At 43.0% G+C, this 21,193-nt stretch overlaps 1 protein-coding gene across 11 annotated transcripts in view; it reads right to left on the bottom strand.

The window, feature by feature from the left end:
• Positions 1–21,193, bottom strand: part of LOC106608688 (neurexin-2) — a 1,074,993-nt gene that overhangs the window by 297,011 nt on the left and 756,789 nt on the right. Inside the window, exon 1 of one of the 11 annotated variants that reach the window (XM_082977392.1) lies at positions 10,837–12,688. The exons of 9 other annotated variants lie outside the window; for them this stretch is intronic. In XM_082977392.1, coding sequence (XP_082833518.1) covers positions 10,837–11,167 — 331 coding nt within the window. In that variant the 5' untranslated portion in view covers positions 11,168–12,688. Of the gene's footprint in view, positions 1–10,836; positions 12,689–21,193 lie in introns of those variants that run through there. One more of the 11 variants, XM_014206797.3, reaches the window with a different exon arrangement.

The raw sequence follows: 21,193 nt of genomic DNA, 5'->3' as shown, positions 1-21,193 counted from the left end.
GTCCATGCTGATGTGATGGCATCACGCAGTTGCTGCAGATTGGGGCGGCAGGTAGCCTAGTGTTTAGATTGTTGGGCCAGTAACCGAAAGGCTGCTGGATCGAATCCCCGAGCTGACAAGGTAAAAATCTCTCGTTCTGCCCCTGAAAAAGGCAGTTAACCCACTGCTCCCCGGTAGGCCGTCATTGTAAATACAAATTTCTTCTTAACTGACTTGTCTAGTTAAATAAAGGTTAAATTAAATATAAATAAATTAAATCAAATCCTTCATGCTGTTCCATCTCATCCCAAAGATGGTCTGGGACTGGGTGGGTTGGGTTCATGGGTTGAGGTCTGGGGACTGACCAGGCCACCCAAGTAAACTGAACTCACTGTCATGTTCCAGACAATGTTTTTCCACTCCTCAATTGTCCAGTGTTGGTGATTGCGTGCCCACTGGAGCTGCTTCTTCTTGTTTTTAGCTGATAGGAGTGGTCTTCTGCTGCAACAGCCCATCCGTGACAGGGATCGACAAGTTGTGTGTTCTGAGATGCTGTTCTGCGCCATTATTTGTCTGTTTGTGGCCCACCTGTTAGCTTGCACGATTCTTGCCCTTCTCCGTCGACCTCTGTCATCAACAAGCTGACTGGATGTTATCTGTTTGTTGTACTATTCTCTGTAAACTCTGGACACTGTTGTGCATGAAAAGCCCAGGAGGGCATCCCTTTCTGAGATAGTGGATCCGGTGTGCTTGGCACCGATGATCATACCACGCTCAAAGTCACTTAGGTCAGTCGTTTTGCCCATTCTAACGTTCAGTTGAACAGTAACTTAATGCCTCGATGCCTGTCTGCATGCTTTATATAGCAAGCCACGGCCACGTGACTCACCATCTGTAGGAGCAAACCATTTTCATGAACGGGGTAAACTGTCCGGTGAGTTTATATTGTGACACACACATACAATGCAGCAACATGTGAAGGTATGGATTACGAAGCAGGGAAAATAGTCCCCCCTGCCTTGTCTGTTTGCATTCCAAAGAGATAGGGTAGGTGTGAGTAGTGCTTGTGTGTGTGTGTGTGTGTGCGTGTGTGTGTGTGTGTGTGTGTGTGTGTGTGTGTGTGTGTGTGTGTGTGTGTGTGTGTGTGTGTGTGTGTGCGTGTGTGTGTGTGTGTGTGCGGTGTGTGTGTGTGTGTGTGTGTGTGTGTGTGTGTGTGTGTGTACTGATGAGGAAGTATGAGCTTAGACATATCAACAAAGCTACTGCAATGTCATTGGTTTGTTATAAGTGATGAACCCAAACTTAAACAAGCTATGAGGAACATCATCGGTCCATCTATATGCTGGATGATTACAGCAGTGGTGTAAAGTACTTACAGTAAAAATACTTGAAAGTACTACTTAAGTAGTCTTTTTGGGTATCAGTACTTTACTTTACTATTTATATTTTTGACAACTTTTATTTTTGCTTCACTACGTTCCTAAAGAAAATGATGTACTTTTACTCCATACATTTTCCCTGACAACCAAAAGTACTGAAGTCAAATAAAATGTTATTTGTCACATGCGCCAAATACAGCAGGTGTTGTATTCACCTTACAGTGAAATTCTTACTTAACTAACAATGCAGTTTTAAGAAAAATACCTAAAAAAAGTAACAAATAAAAGTAACAAATAATTAAAGAGCAGCAGTAAATTAACAATAGCGAGGCTATATACAGGGGTACCGGTACAGAGTCAATGTGCGGGGGCACCGGTTAGTCGAGGTAATTGAGGTAGTATGCACATGTAGGTAGAGTTATTAAAGTGACTATGCATAGATAATAACAGAGAGTAGCAGCAGCGTAGAAGAGGGGGGCGGGGGGGGGACAATGCAAATAGTCTGGGATAGCCATTTGATTACTCATTACATTTGAAATGCTTAGCAGGACAATAAAATGGTCTAATTCACACACTTATCAAAAGAACATCCCTGGTCATCTCTACTGCCTCTGATCTGGTGGACTCAATAAACACATGCTTCGTTTGTAAATGATGTCTGAGTGTTGGAGCATGTAAAGCACATCAAAAAAATACAAAATTAAAATGATGCCATCTGGTTTGCTTAATATAAGAACTTTTAAATTATTTACACTTTACTTTGACTTTTGATACTTAAGTACATTTTATGAATTACATTTACTTTTGATACTTAAGTATATTTTAAACCAAATACTTTTAGACTTTCACTCAAGTAGTATTTTACTGGGTGACTTTCACTTTTACTTGAGTCATTATCTATTAAGGTATCTTTACTTTTACTCAAGTATAACAATTGGGTACTTTTTCCACCAGTAGATTACAGCTCACAGCCATTACTCATAACATTACAGTGTGTGAACCATAATGTAACCTATATATATATATATATATATATATATATATATATATATATATATATATATATATATATATATATATATATATATATATATGAATTACAATGTCGGGTCCCATAGACAAAGAAGTGCTAATATTTCATGAGAACTTCTTGTTCGTTGGTTTGCAGAAATAAGAATTGACTCAGAATTGACTCAGAATTGACTCAGAATTGACTCAGAACTGACTCAGTGAGGCAGTACGACCAAAACTCATGAAAACCCTGCATTAAAATAATATCTGGTGTTCATATACTGTAAGTATATGGCAGCATCCTTCAAAAGAGCCTTAGTGATATAACAACTGAACGACAAAGATGTTCATGAGACAGTGTAATCCGAAAAGCCTAGTGATTTTGCAAGGCTCCTCCGTAAGACTGCAGAACGCGCTGTTTGCTGTGACATAACGACGCTGTGAAATAGGTTTTGGTTGGCCTGCGAGCGCTGGGGCTATGTTTTGCCAGCCCCAAGGGACGCCCAGTGTGAAATGAGAACCGTCAACATGCATTAAATATATACCATACGTGGGAGGAAAAGAAGAGCCAGTGCCAAGCCAGCAAGCCAACCGCAGACTGAGTGCTTCTGGGTAATACCGGAGTGAGGAGAGACAGCGGTTTGAAATGACAAACACAGTTGGTCGGTCAATTAGCAGTGTAGGAGAAATCACAATGGCAATAATGAATTGCTTTACATATAGATAGGCTGAGAGTGGGGTATCGGGCGGCAGGCGGTTAGCGGTGGGGGCCTTGCAAACAGACGCCTTCCATTCGGCATCTATCACAGTAGTGGTGTCGTGGTGGGCGGTGGCAGTCGTTAATCAGGCAGGATAACAGGACAAACAGTGGCCTCTGTCTGTCTGTCTGGTACTCAGTGGCTCACCCAACAACACCGGCTAATACTCAATCACTTTGGAGGAGTACTTAACACACTCAGGGTATAGAGAGACACATGGAGACACTTGAGTGCCACATGTACAGACAAATGAACATAAATACAAGCATCTAAATGCCATTTGGAAACAATATTCCACTAGAGCTGGGAAGTGTCTCAAGATACAATACTATAATGATACTTTCGGTGACGATACGATATGTAATGTAGTTCTTATGATTCTATATGTATAGTGATTTTATATAAATTGGGATTCTATATGTATAGTGATTCTATATGTATTGTGATTCTATATGTATAGTGTTTCTATATGTAGTGTAATTTTATATGTATTGTGTTTCAATATGTATTGTGATTCTGTATGTAGTGATTCTATATATAGTGTGATTCTATATGTAAAGTTATTCTATATGTATAGTGATTCTATATATAGTGTGATTCTATATGTATAGTGATTCTATATGTATAGTGATTCTATATATAGTGTGATTCTCTATGTAGTGTGATTCTATATGTATAGTTTTCCATATGTATTGTGATTCTATATGTATTGTGATTCTATATGTATAGTTTTCCATATGTATTGTGATTCTATACATGCAGTGACTCTATATGTATTGTGATTCTATATGTATAGTGATTCTATATGTTTGTGATTATCTATTTATTGTGATTCTATATGTATTATGATTCTATATGTATAGTGATTCTATATGTATAGTGATTTTATATGTATAGTGATTCTACATGTATTGTGATTCTATATGTATTGTGATTATATATGTATTGTGATTCTATACATGCAGTGACTCTATATGTATTGTGATTCTATATGTATAGTGATTCTATATGTTTGTGATTATCTATCTATTGTGATTTTATATGTATAGTAATTCTATATGTAATGTGATTCTATATGTATTGTGATTCTATATGTATAGTGATTCTATATGTTTGTGATTATCTATCTATTGTGATTCTATATGTATTATGAATCTATATGTATAGTGATTCTATATGTATAGTGATTTTATCTGTATAGTGATTCTAGATGTATTGTGATTCTATATGTATTGTGATTATATATGTATTGTGATTCTACATGTATAGTGATTCTATATGTATAGTGATTCTATATGTATAGTGATTTTATCTGTATAGTGATTCTATATGTATTGTGATTCTATATGTAGTGTGATTCTACATGTATTGTGATTCTACATGTATAGTGATTCTATATGTATAGTGATTCTATATGTTTGTGATTATCTATCTATTGTGATTTTATATGTATAGTAATTCTATATGTATTGTGATTCTATATGTATTGTGATTCTATATGTACTGTGATTCTATATGTATAGGGATTCTATATGTATTGTGATTCTATATGTATTGTGATTATATATGTATAGTGATTCTACATGTATTGTGATTCTACATGTATAGTGATTCTATATGTATAGTGATTCTATATGTTTGTGATTATCTATCTATTGTGATTTTATATGTATTGTGATTCTATATGTATTGTGATTCTATATGTATAGTGATTCTATATGTTTGTGATTATCTATCTATTGTGATTCTATATGTATTATGATTCTATATGTATAGTGATTCTATATGTATAGTGATTTTATCTGTATAGTGATTCTAGATGTATTGTGATTCTATATGTATTGTGATTATATATGTATTGTGATTCTACATGTATTGTGATTCTATATGTATAGTGATTCTATATGTTTGTGATTATCTATCTATTGTGATTTTATATGTATAGTAATTCTATATGTATTGTGATTCTATATGTATTGTGATTCTATATGTACTGTGATTCTATATGTATAGGGATTCTATATGTATTGTGATTCTATATGTATAGTGATTCTATATGTATTGTGATTCTATATGTAGTGTGATTCTATATGTATAGGGATTCTATATGTAGTGTGATTCTATATGTATAGTGATTCTATATGTTTGTGATTATCTATCTATTGTGATTCTATATGTATAGTAATTCTATATGTATTGTGATTCTATATGTATTGTGATTCCATATGTACTGTGATTCTATATGTATAGGGATTCTATATGTATTGTGATTCTATATGTATAGTGATTCTATATGTATTGTGATTCTATATGTATTGTGATTCTATATGTACTGTGATTCTATATGTATAGGGATTCTATATGTACTGTGATTCTATATGTATAGGGATTCTATATGTATTGCGATTCTATATGTATAGTGATTCTATGTGTATTGTGATTCTATATGTATTGTGATTCTATATGTACTGTGATTCTATATGTATAGGGATTCTATATGTATTGCGATTCTATATGTATAGTGATTCTATATGTATTGTGATTCTATATGTATTGTGATTCTATATGTACTGTGATTCTATATGTATAGGGATTCTATATGTAGTGTGATTCTATATGTATAGTGATTCTATATGTATTGTGATTCTATATGTATAGTGATTCTATATATATAGTGATTCTATATGTATTGTGATTCTATATGTATTGTGATTCTATATGTATAGGGATTCTATATGTACTGTGATTCTATATGTATAGTGATTCTATATGTATTGTGATTCTATATGTAGTAGCTTAACAGTACTTATTACGTACCGAACGGTAACAGTAGTAAGGCATGTCCTATACAAATGACCTACTTACACCAGTGAAACTTGTACTCTCCGTCTCTCCACTGTTTGTGTCATACATAAGCTGTCGTTAGTGGCTCTGTCCCTTCAGGAAGAGACAACGATACCAGAGTAATGACAGACAGAAGATAAGGCCTTCAGCAGCGCTCCCAGAGTCAACCGCCTCAACCGCCTCAGATATGCTAAACTGAGTGGGGTTACAGCACTCAGGCGGCTTAATCACGGTAAGAGGCCTCTCGAGCCTGCCTGGCTCCTCAAAAACCTGCCACATGGTGTGTGGAGGTTCTGTTTTAGACTGGCATTACTACAGCAAGAGTTAATCGAGAGTCCTGTTGTGACGGCTGTGTGCTTGGTGGTGAATTGTTGTGTCATGTTATTGCTGTTGATAGCTTTAGAGAAACCTTCTGCTCATAGGCCATGGTGCTAAGGGGATCCACAGAGGACACAATCTCAATCGCACTCCACATTCCGCTTTCCCACCTGGACAAAAATAACACCTATGTGAGAATGCTGTTCATTGACTACAGCTCAGCGTTCAACACCATAGTGCCCACAAAGCTCATCATTAACTTCTTTGGGATAGGGGGCAGTCTTTTCACGTCCGGATGAAAAGCGTGCCCAAATTAAACTGTCTGTTTCTCAGGCCCAGAAGCTAGGATAAGCATATGATTGGTAGATTTGGATAGAAAACACTCTGAAGTTTCTAAAACTGTTTTAATGATGTCTGTGAGTATAACAGAACTAATTTGGCAGGCGAAACCCCGAGGACAAACCAACCAGGCTTGTTTTGTTGTTGAGGTCACTCTCTTTTCAATGGGTTTCTTTGGGAACCTAGATTTCTAAGGCAGTTGCTTGCAGTTCCTATCGCTTCCACTGGATGTCAACAGTCTTTAGAAATTGGTTGATGTTTTTCCTTTGTGTAATGAAGAAGTACGGCTGTTCAGAACGAGGCTCGAGGGAAGTGTACTGTTTGATAGAGGCGAATGACCAGAAAGCACACTCCACATTGTTTTCCTCCGGTATTGAACGCTGTTTATCCCGTCTTAAATTTGATCTATTATTTACGTTAAAAAATACCTAAAGTTGTTTGAAATGTTTGGACAAAGATTACAGGTAACTTATGAGATATTTTGTAGTCATGTGGCGCGAGTTGGAACCGGTGTTTTTCTGGACCAAACGCGCCAAATAAATGGACATTTTGGATATATAACAACAGAATTAATCGAACAAAATAACCATTTGTGATGGTTATGGGCCATATTGGAGTGCCAACAGAAGAAGATCTTCAAAGGTAAGGCATGCATTATATGTTATTTCTGACTTTTGTGTTGTGCCTGGCGGGTTGAATTCTGATTGTCTGTGTTTGTTTGTTTGGGGTGCTGTCCTCAGATAATGGCATGGTTTGCTTTTGCCGTAAAGCCTTTTTGAAATCGGACACTGTGGTTGAATTCACAAGAAGTTTATCTTTAAAATGGTGTATAATACTTGTATGTTTGAGGAATTTTAATTATGAGATTTCTGTTGTTTGAATTTGGCGCCCTGCAATATCACTGGCTGTTGTCGAGGTGGAACGCTAGCGTCCAACATATCCCAGAGAAGTTAAGCTAAATACCCTGGGACTAAACACCTCCCTCTGCACCTGGATTCTGGACTTCCTGGTGGGCTGCATCCAGGTGGTAAGGGTAGGCAACAGCACATTTACCACGCTGATCCTCAACACGGGGGCCCCTCAGGGGTGCATGCTTAGTCCCCTCCTGTACTCCCTGTTCACCCACGTCTGCGTGGCCGAGCACCATCATCATTAACACCATCTTTAAGTTTGCTGATGACACAACAGTGGAAGGCCTGATCCCCGACAATGATGAGACAGTCTATAGGGATGAGGTCAGAGACCTGGTAGTGTTGTGCCAAGACAACAACCTCTCCCTCAACATGAGTAAGAAAAAGGAGCTGATGGTGTTTTTGGTGTCCACATCACCAACCCATTATCATGGTCCAAACACACCAAGACAGTCGTGAAGAGGGCACGACAACGTCTTTTCCCCCTCAGGAGACTGAAAAGATTTGGCATGGGTCCCCAGATCCTCAAAAAGTTCTACAGCTGCACCATCGAGAGTATACTGACCGGTTGCATCACCACCTGGTATGGCAACTGCTCAGCATCCGACCGTAAGGCACTACAGAGGGTAGTGCGTATGGCCCAGTACATCACTTGGGCCAAGCTTCCTGCCATCCAGGACCTATATACTAGCTGGTGTCTGAGAAAATTGTCAAAGACTCCAGTCACCCAAATCGTAGACTGTTGTCTCTGCTACCGCACGGCAAGCAGTACCGGAGTGCCAAGTCTAGGTCCAAAAGGCTGCTTAATTAACAGCTTCTACCCCCAAGCCATAGGATTGCAGAACAATTAATCAAATGGCCACCAGGACTATTAATAATTGCCCACCCCCCTCCCTACTTAGTTTTTTTTACACTGCTGCTACTCGCTGTTTATTATCTATGCATAGCCACTTTACCCCTACCTACATGTACAAATTACCTCGACTAACCTGTACCCCCGCACATTGACTCGGTACCGGTACCCCCTGTATATAGCCTTGTTATTGTTATTTTATTTTGTTACTTTTTATAAAAAAAAACGTTTTTTACTTTAGTTTATTTAGTGAATATTTTCTTAACACTATTTCTCGAACTGCATTGTTGGTTAAGGGCTTGTAAGTAAGCATTTCACGGTAAGGTCTAAACCTGTTGTATTTGGTGCATGTGACAAATAAACTTTGATTTGATCCTATCATGGGGAAGACTGTAATAGGGTTTCAACCACTTGGTTGGCAGCACCGAGGGCTGGCACTTAATATAGAGAGGCTTGAGTCTGCACTTGGATGCCTTGGATAGCTTATTGAGAGCGATTAAAATGAAGCTTCTCCATTGGAATGGTAATCAAGAGCATGTGTGATGTCTTTTTACATGAAATGGAATCGGTGATGAACACATGCTGCTCTGCATAATCTAAAAAAAGACACCCGAGTTGTCAGAGTAAGCACGGTATCACGTGACCACTAAACCAATGCTAGACGTTTCAACGGGTTCTAGGCGTTGTGTACCTCTATACGGTATGCTAATGTGAACGAGAGACAGTAGAAACAGCCATGACTATAGCGGACACTTGGTCAGTGTCATGTTCCGGAACAGAGGTTTCCTTTCTTTTGACATCATTTCCATTTAGCCAAACAAACACCCCATTTCTCCAAGCGGTCCAATATCATCTGACAGACGCGAATCCGCCGAGAGACCTCAAGAAATGTTTATGTTAATTATGTAAATTTAAATAGCTTAGCAACTCGAGATGCAAGAGAAGTGCAATCCAATTACCCAAGCGAGAGGGTGAAAAAAACACAACAGTGATTAGAACAGGGTTGCCAGGGTTTCAGCTGACATTTTAGTTGCTAAAAGAATGTGTGTGTGTGTGTGTGTGTGTGTGTGTGTGTGTGTGTGTGTGTGTGTGTGTGTGTGTGTGTGTGTGTGTGTGTGTGTGTGTGTGTGTGTGTGTGTGTGTGTGTGTCCTGTGTTCCTGTGTACCTGTGTACCTGTGTACCTGTGTGTGTCTGTGCATAGAGTGCTTCGAGCCAGGTCAATACAGTCTAAGGCAAACATAATAAAAACATTTCATCAAACCCTGATTGGCAAAAGCAGCCATTATTTCCCCACATCTTCTCTGACTCCATTGCAAGCTCTACTGTGTTACATAGTGGTGGTTGGCTGAGACACAGTTGGCATATTGAGCTCAATGGCTCGGCAGAGAAAGGGAAAGTCATAAATCCAATGCGGTACTGAGCACAGGGAAGTATGCTGGAAGCCATTAACGTCAATAGAGGTGCAGGCTCAGCCAATTGACTACGGTGGTCTATGTGAGCTGCCCTCCTCTGTCTGATTGATACAGATTACAGCTAAACAGACTGCAGCTAAGTGGAGAGAATTGAAAGATATGGACAGCGGAACACGCAAACATTTCAATGGAGGACAAGCTCGAGGAGCCGGAACACTGGGTATTCTCTCTGTGACAGGAAGGTTTGGATTGGCCGAGGGGAGGAAAAGAAGACTGCAGAAGGGGAAGCTTATGATGGAGCACATCAAAGACAAGCCTCGCTTCGGCTCTGACATCTTTGGCTTAGAACAGTGCAGCAAGCAACACACAACCCTGAGAGAAGCAGCCAGAAACATTTCTAGAGCACAGTGAAGTCGTGGAGTCAATTGTCAATGCGAAACCAGGACACATAGCATACCATAACGAATGCATAAAGCAGAACGCAATCTCTGAAAGACCTTTAAAGGACATTAGAACCCAGCCATTGTGTGTCAACAGTTGCGCTACAGATGATGATTACATTAATCTGCATATGTCACAACCCCCGCATAGTGTTGATCCAAAATGGCCGCTGCATGTATGAATCATGTGCATAGGGGGCCCTGTTGTCTGAGGATACACAGCAAAGCAAAGGACAGCGGCAGTAACGGTTGTCGTAAACATCATCATCGGCCATTCCGGATCCATGAATCAGTGTGACCAGCGGGGACCTGCAACCAATGAGGCGCTGTGGAAGATGGCTGAGCAGCCAATGGAGTGCCCTGTCTGTGTGGATTGACCAGGATCAATAGATGGATGAACCACTCTCAACCTGCACCACCTCCTCGCCAACTGCAAATCAACCCCCTTCAAGACCATAAACTTCCACTGACGTCCATAACCCACATCATATAGCCACACATCACACATGTACACACTCTCACCTGTGTGATAAAGCGCTAAGTAACCCATACACCGACCGTTAGAATAGGACGAAGTAGTTTGGAGCTTACCGTGGCCCCCACGCGTGAGGAACGGCATCCTGTTGATGGCGATGGGCACTGTTCCATGCTTGTTGTGGAAGTGGTGGACGTGGTGGGTGGTGCTGAGGCTGGAGGAGACGCGGGCGGCCACTGCAGGGCAGGGGAAGGCCAGCAGGGCCAGGGAGAGCACCAGCCGGAACAGGCAGGCTGGGCTGGCCCACACCAAGAGCGCCGCGGGCCGCTGCACTAGCAGCAGTCCTCCGCCCACCTCCAGGACCGCCTGAAGCACGGGGGCGGATTTCCAAGGGAGCATCATTCCTCTCCAACTTCCTCCCACGCGACAGGAAGAGGAAGACGACATTTCAGATGGATCCAGGGCCCATGATCCCCGGCTTCCCAGCACAATTAAAATTAAATCAGAAGAGAATGAACAAAAACAAGATGCTCCTCCTGAAGACAATGATCCCAAAAACACTGCAGGAAAAAAAAGGTATGTTCAGGAGAAAGAAAAACCCAAATCTTTCCAAAAAGGAGCAAAATTCTCAAATCCAGCGACGAAATCCTTCCAGGAGCCTATTTCCTATTCCTATTCTCCAGAGCAACAAAAATACAAAACCCCAAAAACAACAGCCCCCCCCCCAAAAAAAACGACCCTCCCCCCTTGCCAACTAAAGATTTTAGTTAAAGCACTCTCCTAGGCACCACAACACAAATGATCACTGGCAGCCTAAACAGCAACCAATTAATCAGGGGAACACATATTCTAAAACCAAAATACCTCCATCTGTAAAACTAAATGACTAATCTTAGCTCGATAACCCGGTTTAATGTCTATAGTAACGGAAGGTTTCCTCTGCCTTGCGAGAGCGCTACAAACCTTCTCGATCCAGAGCCTGAGCCCTCGGTGTGGTTAAAAAAACCACCACCATCCCCACCGTTTGCTGGATGAAATCTCTCACATCGGAAAACAACAGGCAAAAAAGGGATAGAGTGATAGAGAGAGGGCTAGTGCAGCGCCAAGACGATGGAGGTGCAGCTGAATCCAGCTTCCAGGCTTTCAAATCCCTGGAGGGACGACAGAGCAGAGCAGTCTGCAGCAGAGAGTGGAAAAGATAGGAATGTGGAAAACGAGTACAAGGCAGAGAAAGAGAAAAAGCAGCAGCAAAAGCAGCTATTCCCCACAACTACAGACTCTCAGAATCCCTCTCCCCTCGCGGAGAGAGCCGAGCTGGGATGGAGAGCAGCTATTCCCCACAACTACAGACTCTCAGAATCCCTCTCCCCTCGCGGAGAGAGCCGAGCTGGGATGGAGAGCAGCGTGGATATGGACGCAGTGGCAGTAGAGTCTCACCCAAGAGAGCATCCAAGTGATCCTTATTCCTATCCAGCTCTGAAAAGCATCACAGCGTATCGATCCTTCAAAATCCTCTTTGTTTCCTTCCTAACACAATATCACACAGTATCCTGCTCTTGCTTTCCTTTATGTCCCTGTAGATGGAAAAAGATTCCCGGATCTCTCCCTCTCAGTCTGTGGATTCCAAGACACTGGTCTGAGGAAGAGGTAATCCTCTCGGAGCTCCGGCACAGACTGCTGGCTGTCTGGCTCGGACCGGCGCCACTGCTGTGAAATTCATGCTAATTGAAACAGGGGCTGCAGCAGCGAGTGCATCCTTCCCCTCTTTCCTTCTAAGAGACTCTCCTGATCCAGCAGTCTATAGGCAGGCTATCCGCGTACACTGGGGCAGCAAAACATGAGACCGTGGCATAAATGGAGCAAGGGAGGTTGGACGTACTCCGCTCCCTTTGAAAGTACAGCCAGACTACGATACTTAGAGCCAAGAGGAGACGCGGAGAGAGAGTGTGAGCGAGTGAGAGAGCGAGAGTTTAGGAGGGGAGGGAGGAGAGAGAGAGAGAGAGAGAGAGAGAGAAAGAGAGAGAGAGAGAGAGAGAGACAGGGAGGAGGGGTAGCAGGCAGGCACACATGCTTGTGTATGCACACACACTACAAAAACAGAGTGAAGCTACTGATTTTGTGGCCAATGTATGGGCTCTCACCGGGTACTGTAAGTAACAGCTTGGTGGACTGTTGGGAGTATTCTTGTTCCAGAGTCACTGGAATAACAACAGACCAGCATGAATCAGAGAGGAATAAGGAATAAACGTTCACGTGCAGGTTAAAAATAAACAACAGATGTACCCATACAAAAACGTGTATCTGCACACACACACACACACACACACACACACACACACACACACACACACACACACACACACACACACACACACACACACACACACACACACACACACACACACACACACACACACACCAAGAGGGTGAGTTGGTCCCTGATGGTGATGAATAATTTACTCATCTACCAAATGAATGAGGGACTTTTTGAGAGGATACAGCACACACGTTCCTGGTGTATTGTTTTATATCATCCTCCCCTCTTTCATATCATCCTCCCCTCTTTCATACCATCCTCCCCTCTTTCATATCATCCTCTTTCATATCATCCTCCCCTCTTTCATATCCTCCTCCCCTCTTTCATACCATCCTCCCCTCTTTCATATCATCCTCTTTCATATCATCCTCCCCTCTTTCATATCCTCCTCCCCTCTTTCATACCATCCTCCCCTCTTTCATATCATCCTCTTTCATATCATCCTCCCCTCTTTCATACCATTCTCCCCTCTTTCATATCATATTCCCTCTTTCATATCCTCCTCCCCTCTTTCATACCATCCTCCCCTCTTTCATATCATCCTCTTTCATATCATCCTCCCCTCTTTCATACCATTCTCCCCTCTTTCATATCATATTCCCTCTTTCATATCATCCTCTTTCATATCATCCTCCCCTCTTTCATACCATTCTCCCCTCTTTCATACCATCTCCCCTCTTTCATATCATATTCCCTCTTTCATATCATCCTCTTTCATATCATCCTCCCCTCTTTCATATCCTCCTCCCCTCTTTCATACCATCCTCCCCTCTTTCATATCATCCTCTTTCATATCATCCTCCCCTCTTTCATACCATTCTCCCCTCTTTCATATCATATTCCCTCTTTCATATCATCCTCTTTCATATCATCCTCCCCTCTTTCATACCATTCTCCCCTCTTTCATATCATATTCCCTCTTTCATATCATCCTCCCCTCTTTCATACCATCCTCCCCTCTTTCATATCATCCTCCCCTCTTTCATATCATCCTCCACTCTTTCATACCATCCTCCCCTCTTTCATATCATCCTCCCCTCTTTCATATCATCCTCCCCTCTTTCATATCCTCCTCCCCGCTTTCATATCATCCTCCCCTCTTTCATATCATCCTCCCCTCTTTCATATCATCCTCCCCTCTTTCATATCATCCTCCCCTCTCTGTACTCCTTTTTTCATCCTTCCATTGCTACATGCCTCTCTCATCCACTAGCCATGAATATCACACTCCCATTTGTCTTTTCCTTGTACCTCCACTGGTCTCTTTCTGCTATCCTTGTCATAGGAGGCCAAGGTAGCAAGGTAGAGAGATAGTGATGAGGAGGCACAGACCGGTGGCACCAGCTAGAGAAATAAATGATGGATGGACAGGAGGACCAAAGAGAGTGGGAGAAGGAGAGAGAGGGAGAGAGAGAGAGAGGGAGGGAGGGTGAAGGAGAGAGAGAAAGAGAGAGGGAGGGTGAAGGAGAGAGAGAGAGAGAGAGATAGAGGGAGGGAGAGAGAGTAAGAGAGAGACAAACTAAGAGAGTGAGAAGTAGAGAGAGCGTAAAAGAGACAGAGAGAGAAGTGAGGGAGAGGAAGAGAGAGAGAGGAAGAGGAAGAAAGAGAGGGAGCACATCATATAAATCACGGCTGATAGAGATCTCAGTTGGAAATGCCTCGCTGCTCTGAGAAGAGCGGTCTTGAAAAATAGGCAAACAGAAAAAGCCAGCACCACTCTTCCCTCTGTGACAGGAGGACAGGGCTATCATTCAGATACACATACACACAGCCCCCTAGTATCAGTGGTGGGCTCGCCTAACAGAGACAGGTGGAGCCAGCCCCGGGGCTATCAGGGAGATGAGGTTGGACACCTGGGCCAGGGTGAGCTACGACACAGCCTGACCCAGACACCTGTCTAGAGGTGGCAGGGATAGAACCAGGAAGCACATCACAATACACCCAGCCTTCAGTGGTTTAGAGGTGGGCCTGGGACATCTACATTGAGCCAGCAGTTAGCGCTAGGCTAGGTGAGAGTATGTTCAATCGGTAGGAACACTTAGCTCTGTAGATGGAGGGGCGCTGAAGGAAGGGTATTGTCTTCACTAGACACAATCACACTCTGTTGTGTATGTTATTGTAAACAGAAACTTGTCCTGAGAAACGTCTTACAACTGAAATGTTGACAACTAGTCTCTTGTGATTGTTTTTCTAGGAACAGAGACACACTGGACAAAAAACTACCATACACAGGTGTTTTTCCACTCAGGTGAAGGGGTGTGTGAGGGGGAACTGAACATGTTGAAATTCACAATGGGCCTGCTACTGTACGCTGCTGCTGGGGGTTCCCTAAAGGCTGAGAACAACACACACAGACCGACGGTTGTGTGTCGTCCTCACCTGTCCTCCTGTCCTCCACTCCGAGGTGATGCAAACCTGTCCCCAAGGGCACCGCTGCCTCTAAAATGTTATCCCCTGTGTAACTGCCCATGCACTCCCTCCTAAAAGGCAAGTGAGGTCAGAGAGAGAGGAAGTGGGATTACAGTTCCTGGCAGTGGACAGATCAAATACCCCCCTCTGCTCCTAATGCCTCTCTCCCTACCGCCTAATCCCAAGAAAACTCTTCTACGTTAACCACATAATTAACTCCACCCCTTTGTCCTCCACTCCATATACAGTGTGTGTCGGGATGAGGACCACAAAAAAAGAGAGTTATTGAAGAGAGATTGGTGAAGAAATGTAGTATTCTGTTAACAATAGGACTGCAAGGATTTAGCAAGCCTGAGAGATCAGTGTTTACGTGTGAGGAAACTCTCATCTCCAGGAGGTGGCTATGTCACGGGATGGTTAGAGTGTGGTAACGAGGCAACGTTTTAGATTTTTCCTTCTCAGAAGAGGTCAGGAAAAAAAGACATGCTGAATCCCCTTTCTCGCACAGCGGGGGAGGTGGAAACACACAAAGCAAGTCATCACTTTTTAACTCCCGGCTCCCATTTGGATAATTCAATAACTTTTTCTCCAAACCGATTCAAATGTTAGCCGCTTATGTACTGTACGTGAACTTTGTGCAGAAGCTCAAGCTGTCAGCCAATGGGACACACTAACAACACACAGTTTAGCAACATGATGCTAAAATTAGCAACAGTTTCAGTACAGCACAGTGTGTATTCTGTAGCATTGCACAAGTAGAGGCTATGCGATTACCACGTCACTGTGGGTCATATGAGAATTTTTTTTTAGCAACTAGCTAACTAGCTAGCATGGCTATGTATGAGCTAGTAGTTAGCTATGAATTATCAAGTAGCTATAATATTCAGTCTAGCCCACTAACAGTAAGGCAAATGAGGCTACAGGCTGAGTTTAGCAGCTATCTATGGAGATGTACTAACTATTCACAAGCTTTGGATTAGCGTTTAGCTCCAAAATGGCTATTTTGATACAGTTGATTGAGTAGCCTCCTTGGCTAAAGTAATGGTTGGTTTATAATAATGCAGACTTAATGTTAACATCACTGCTGGGGAAAATAGAGAGAGAGAGACACAGCTGACTGTGGGCTGTAATCTAATTACACTGTGTATGTACTTCCTCTTATAGTCTGCTCTCGGGGATCCGGGTAATTCAAATCTATCTGTTTTCTACAAGCCCTAGATTCATTTCACTGCTTCCCTGTACTCAGACATCCACCCACCACTCACCATCCCTCCTTCACAGCCACATACCGAGGTAGAGAGCGAGAGGGAAGAGAGGGGAGGAAGGAGGGATACAGCTATGGAGAATTGCTAAGTGCATTAGGAGAGACAAATGAATCCACTAATAACATTATGGTCTCAGTAGCTGTGAAGGAGGCTCAGTATCAGGTCGTATCAGATACAACAATCTTGTCAAAGACCATGTGATCTTCCCTGCTCTCACTGTGGCTTGCATGTTCAAAGGATAACGAGATCGTAACAATAAACACAAACGTCTTTATGTAATAACGCACACATGAGCAGGAGACAGGCAGGCGAGGGAAGGAGTGAGAGACGGAGAGATGGAAGGAGTGAGAGATGGAGAGAGGGAAGGAGTGAGAGACAGAGAGAGGGAAGGAGTGAGAGACGGAGAGAGGGAAGGATGTGAGAGACGGAGAGAGGGAAGGAGTGAGAGATGGAGAGAGGGAGGAAGTGTGCTGTAGGTAAAAAGGGAGGAGCTCTGATGATACAGTGAGGGGAAAAAAGTATTTGATCCCCTGCTGATTTTGTACGTTTGCCCACTGACAAAGAAATGATCAGTCTATAATTTTAATGGTAGGTTTATTTGAACAGTGAGAGACAGAATAACAACAAAAAAATCCTGAAAAACGCATGTCAAAAATGTTAGAAATTGATTTGCATTTTAATGAGGGAAATACTTATTTGACCCCCTCTCAATCAGAAAGGTTTCTGGCTCCCAGGTGTCTTTTATACAGGCAACGAGCTGAGATTAGGAGCACACTCTTAAAGGGAGTGCTCCTAATCTCAGCTTGTTACCTGTATAAAAAGACACCTGTCCACAGAAGCAATCAATCAGATTCCAAACTCTCCACCATGGCCAAGACCAAAGAGCTCTCCAAGGATATCAGGGACAAGATTGTAGACCTACACAAGGCTGGAATGGGCTACAGGACCATCGCCAAGCAGCTTGGTGAGAAGGTGACAACAGATGGTGCGATTATTCGCAAATGGAAGAAACACAAAAGAACTGTCAATCTCCCTCGGCCTGGGGCTCCATGCAAGATCTCACCTCGTGGAGTTGCAATGATCATGAGAACTGTGAGGAATCAGCCCAGAACTACACGGGAGGATCTTGTCAATGATGTCAGCTGGGACCATAGTCACCAAGAAAACAATTGGTAACACACTACGCCGTGAAGGACTGAAATCCTGCAGCGCCCGCAAGGTCCCCCTGCTCAAGAAAGCACATATACATGCCCGTCTGAAGTTTGGCAATGAACATCTGAATGATTCAGAGGACAACTGGGTGAAAGTGTTGTGGTCAGATGAGACCAAAATGGAGCTCTTTGGCATCAACTCAACTCGCCGTGTTTGGAGGAGGAGGAATGCTGCCTATGACCCCAAGAACACCATCTCCACCATCAAACATGGAGGTGGAAACATTATGCTTTGGGGGTGTTTTTCTGCTAAGGGGACAGGACAACTTCACCGCATCAAAGGGACGATGGACGGGGCCATGTACCGTCAAATCTTGGGTGAGAACCTCCTTCCCTCAGCCAGGGCATTGAAAATGGGTCGTGGATGGGTATTCCAGCATGACAATGACCCAAATCACACGGCCAAGGCAACAAAGGAGTGTCTCAAGAAGAAGCATATTAAGGTCCTGGAGTGGCCTAGCCAGTCTCCAGACCTTAATCCCATAGAAAATCTGTGGAGGGAACTGAAGGTTCGAGTTGCCAAACATCAGCCTCGAAACCTTAATGACTTGGAGAAGATCTGCAAAGAGGAGTGGGACAAAATCCCTCCTGAGATGTGTGCAAACCTGGTGGCCAACTACAATAAACAAGGGTTTTGCCACCAAGTACTAAGTCATGTTTTGCAGAGGGGTCAAATACTTATTTCCCTCATTAAAATGCAAATCAATTTATAACATTTTTTACATGCGTTTTTCAGGATTTCTTTGTTGTTATTCTCTCTCACTGTTCAAATAAACGTACCATTAAAATGATAGACTGATCATTTCTTTCACAGTGGACAAACGTACAAAATCAGCAGGGTATCAAATAGATTTTTCCCTCACTGTACATCCCAGAGAGAGAAGCACTTTGAGAGACACCGACATTAATAACTAGCAACAACCCCCCAACCCTCTCGACATGATAGAAGCCCACCTCCTCTCCATCGCTTCCTTTCAGCCAATCAGATCGCAGATCTCCCGAACCCGTTTTATAGAACCCCCTTTATGATATGTACAATAACAAGCCCTTTATGTCTCTCAGAGAAGATAGTAATGGTGGTGTTATCTGGCAATGCTCCCACATTGTTAATTAGCTGTTGTTTATTCAATCCGATCTGGAATCTATCACCGGTTGACGGGGTTCCCCGGGGTAGAAAAAGCCAGGTTCTCTGAATCAGCGTTTGTGCCTGGTCACAAAATGAACTATCAGGCCTCCCGAGTGGCGCATCGCAGTGCTAGCTGTGCCACTAGAGATTCTGGGTTCGAGTCCAGGCTCTGTCGTGGCCGGCTGCGACCAAGAGACCCTTGGGGCGGCGCACAATTGGCCCAGCGTCATCCGGGTTAGGGAAAGGTTTGGCCGGCAGGGATGTCCTTGGTGCACCAGCGACTCCTGTGGCGTGCTGGGCGCACTGCACGCTGACACGGTTGCCAGGTGTACAGTGTTTCCTCTGACACATTGGTGTTTCCTCTGACACATTGGTGTGGCTGGCTTCCAGGTTAAGTGGGCATTGTGTCGAGAAACAGTGCGGCTTGGTTGGGTTGGGTTGTGTTTCGGAGGATGCACTGCTCTCGACCTTCGCCTCTCCTGAATCCGTATGGGAGTTGCAACGATGAGACAAGACTGTAACTACCAATTGGGGAGAAAAAGGGGTAAAAAAATGAAAAAAAAGAAAGAAAATGAACTGTCTTCAATGGCCACCAGAGATGTCTGAGAAGATGTAGTTCATTCCATTTTCCCCAACAACAACAACATCCTCCTATCTTTTTCAATGTAACACCCACCTATCTAAATAACATACGGTGAGAAGAATATCCTTCCCCTGAATATCCCATTTTCTCCATCACCTGGAGCCTTGGGCCACCGGGTCCGGAACTCCATCTACCACTGAACAAGGACCACAGGATGGCTCTAATGGGCCAATCCAGCTAAACATCAAAACATAATACTATATGTCTGTGTGTCTGTTTGAGGTTTTACTATGACCAAAGGTAAGTTTCCTATACTGGCGTTAAATTGTGAGTATTATAATGAGGGGACATGGGAAAGGGGTTGGCTAGGACTGTGATCGGCTGAAAAGGCAATTCCAGAAGAACACAGGCTGGTAGTAATCTGCTGCACAGGAGGACAAAAGACTCTATTTTGACAAGAATTTACTATTTTACTATTTCAATGGGCAATGCAGGCTCAACAATGCTGCCAGCTACACAGAGAGAGATGGAGAGAGCAAGAGAGAGAGATGGCGAGAGGAAGAGAGAAAGATGGAGAGAGCGAGAGAGATGGCGAGAGGGCGAGAGAGATGGAGAGAGCGGGGGGTGGGGGGGGGGTCTTCCTAAAGGACCAGATTGCAGTGCTCTCGGGTATGAGACGCCGGAGTGTTTAAACCTGAATCGCATCTAATTTATCCCTTGCCAGAAAATATGTGAAGAGGAACTGCTGATAACTGCTGGGAGACAGAGAGAAGGAGAGAGAGAGAGAGAGGGGGGGAAAGAGAAAGAGGAAGAGAGAGAATGAGTGGATAGAAAAGAGAAAGAGAGAGCAAGACAAGGGAGAGAGAGAAAGAGAGAGCGAGACAAGGGAGGAGGGAGAGAAAGAGAGAGCGAAACAAGGGAGGAGGGAGAGAACAACATCAAGTAAAGCGTATTTAAAACATAAGCTATTCTGGAAGTTTTGTGGGTATTTAGATCCAATAAATGGGAAGCGGCTATTGATTTAAGCTCCAGACAGCAAGCGGAGATCCGCTTCCTTATTTCACAGATTACACACAACACAATGAGAAGCCCACTGGGAATAGATGGCAGGGGAAGTCTTCCTCCTTCCTCTTTCTTCTACACGTACAAAAGGAGAAATATGCACCAAACTTCGAGTTATAATCTCATATGATACTACTGCTGTGCTGGTAGTGCTTCCTACATCAACATCCTGTGATTTATAACCTATACACAATGATAACTAAATACACTTTCTCTGCTCAGACCCATGAGGTTATTAAATGAGGATTTAAATGTACATTGGCTCTTAGGCTGCGTTTAGACAGGCAGTCCAATTCTGATATTTTTTCCACTAATTGGTCAAATGTTGACCAATCACATCAGATCTTTTCACATCAGATCTTTTTCAGAGCTGATCTGATTGGTCAAGAGACACATTAGTGGGGGGAAAAAAGATCTCAATTCGTCTGCCTGTCTAAACGCAGCCATTGTCACCTAGCAGAAGTTGCTGCAAATAGAGTGAACCGTTGATATCTGCTTCA

The sequence above is a fragment of the Salmo salar genome, chromosome 07 (assembly GCF_965601325.2).
Source record: "Salmo salar chromosome 07, fSalSal1, whole genome shotgun sequence".
NCBI lineage: Eukaryota > Metazoa > Chordata > Actinopteri > Salmoniformes > Salmonidae > Salmo > Salmo salar.
Note: the sequence above shows the minus strand (reverse complement) of the source record. Positions and strands in the feature narration are given on the sequence as shown.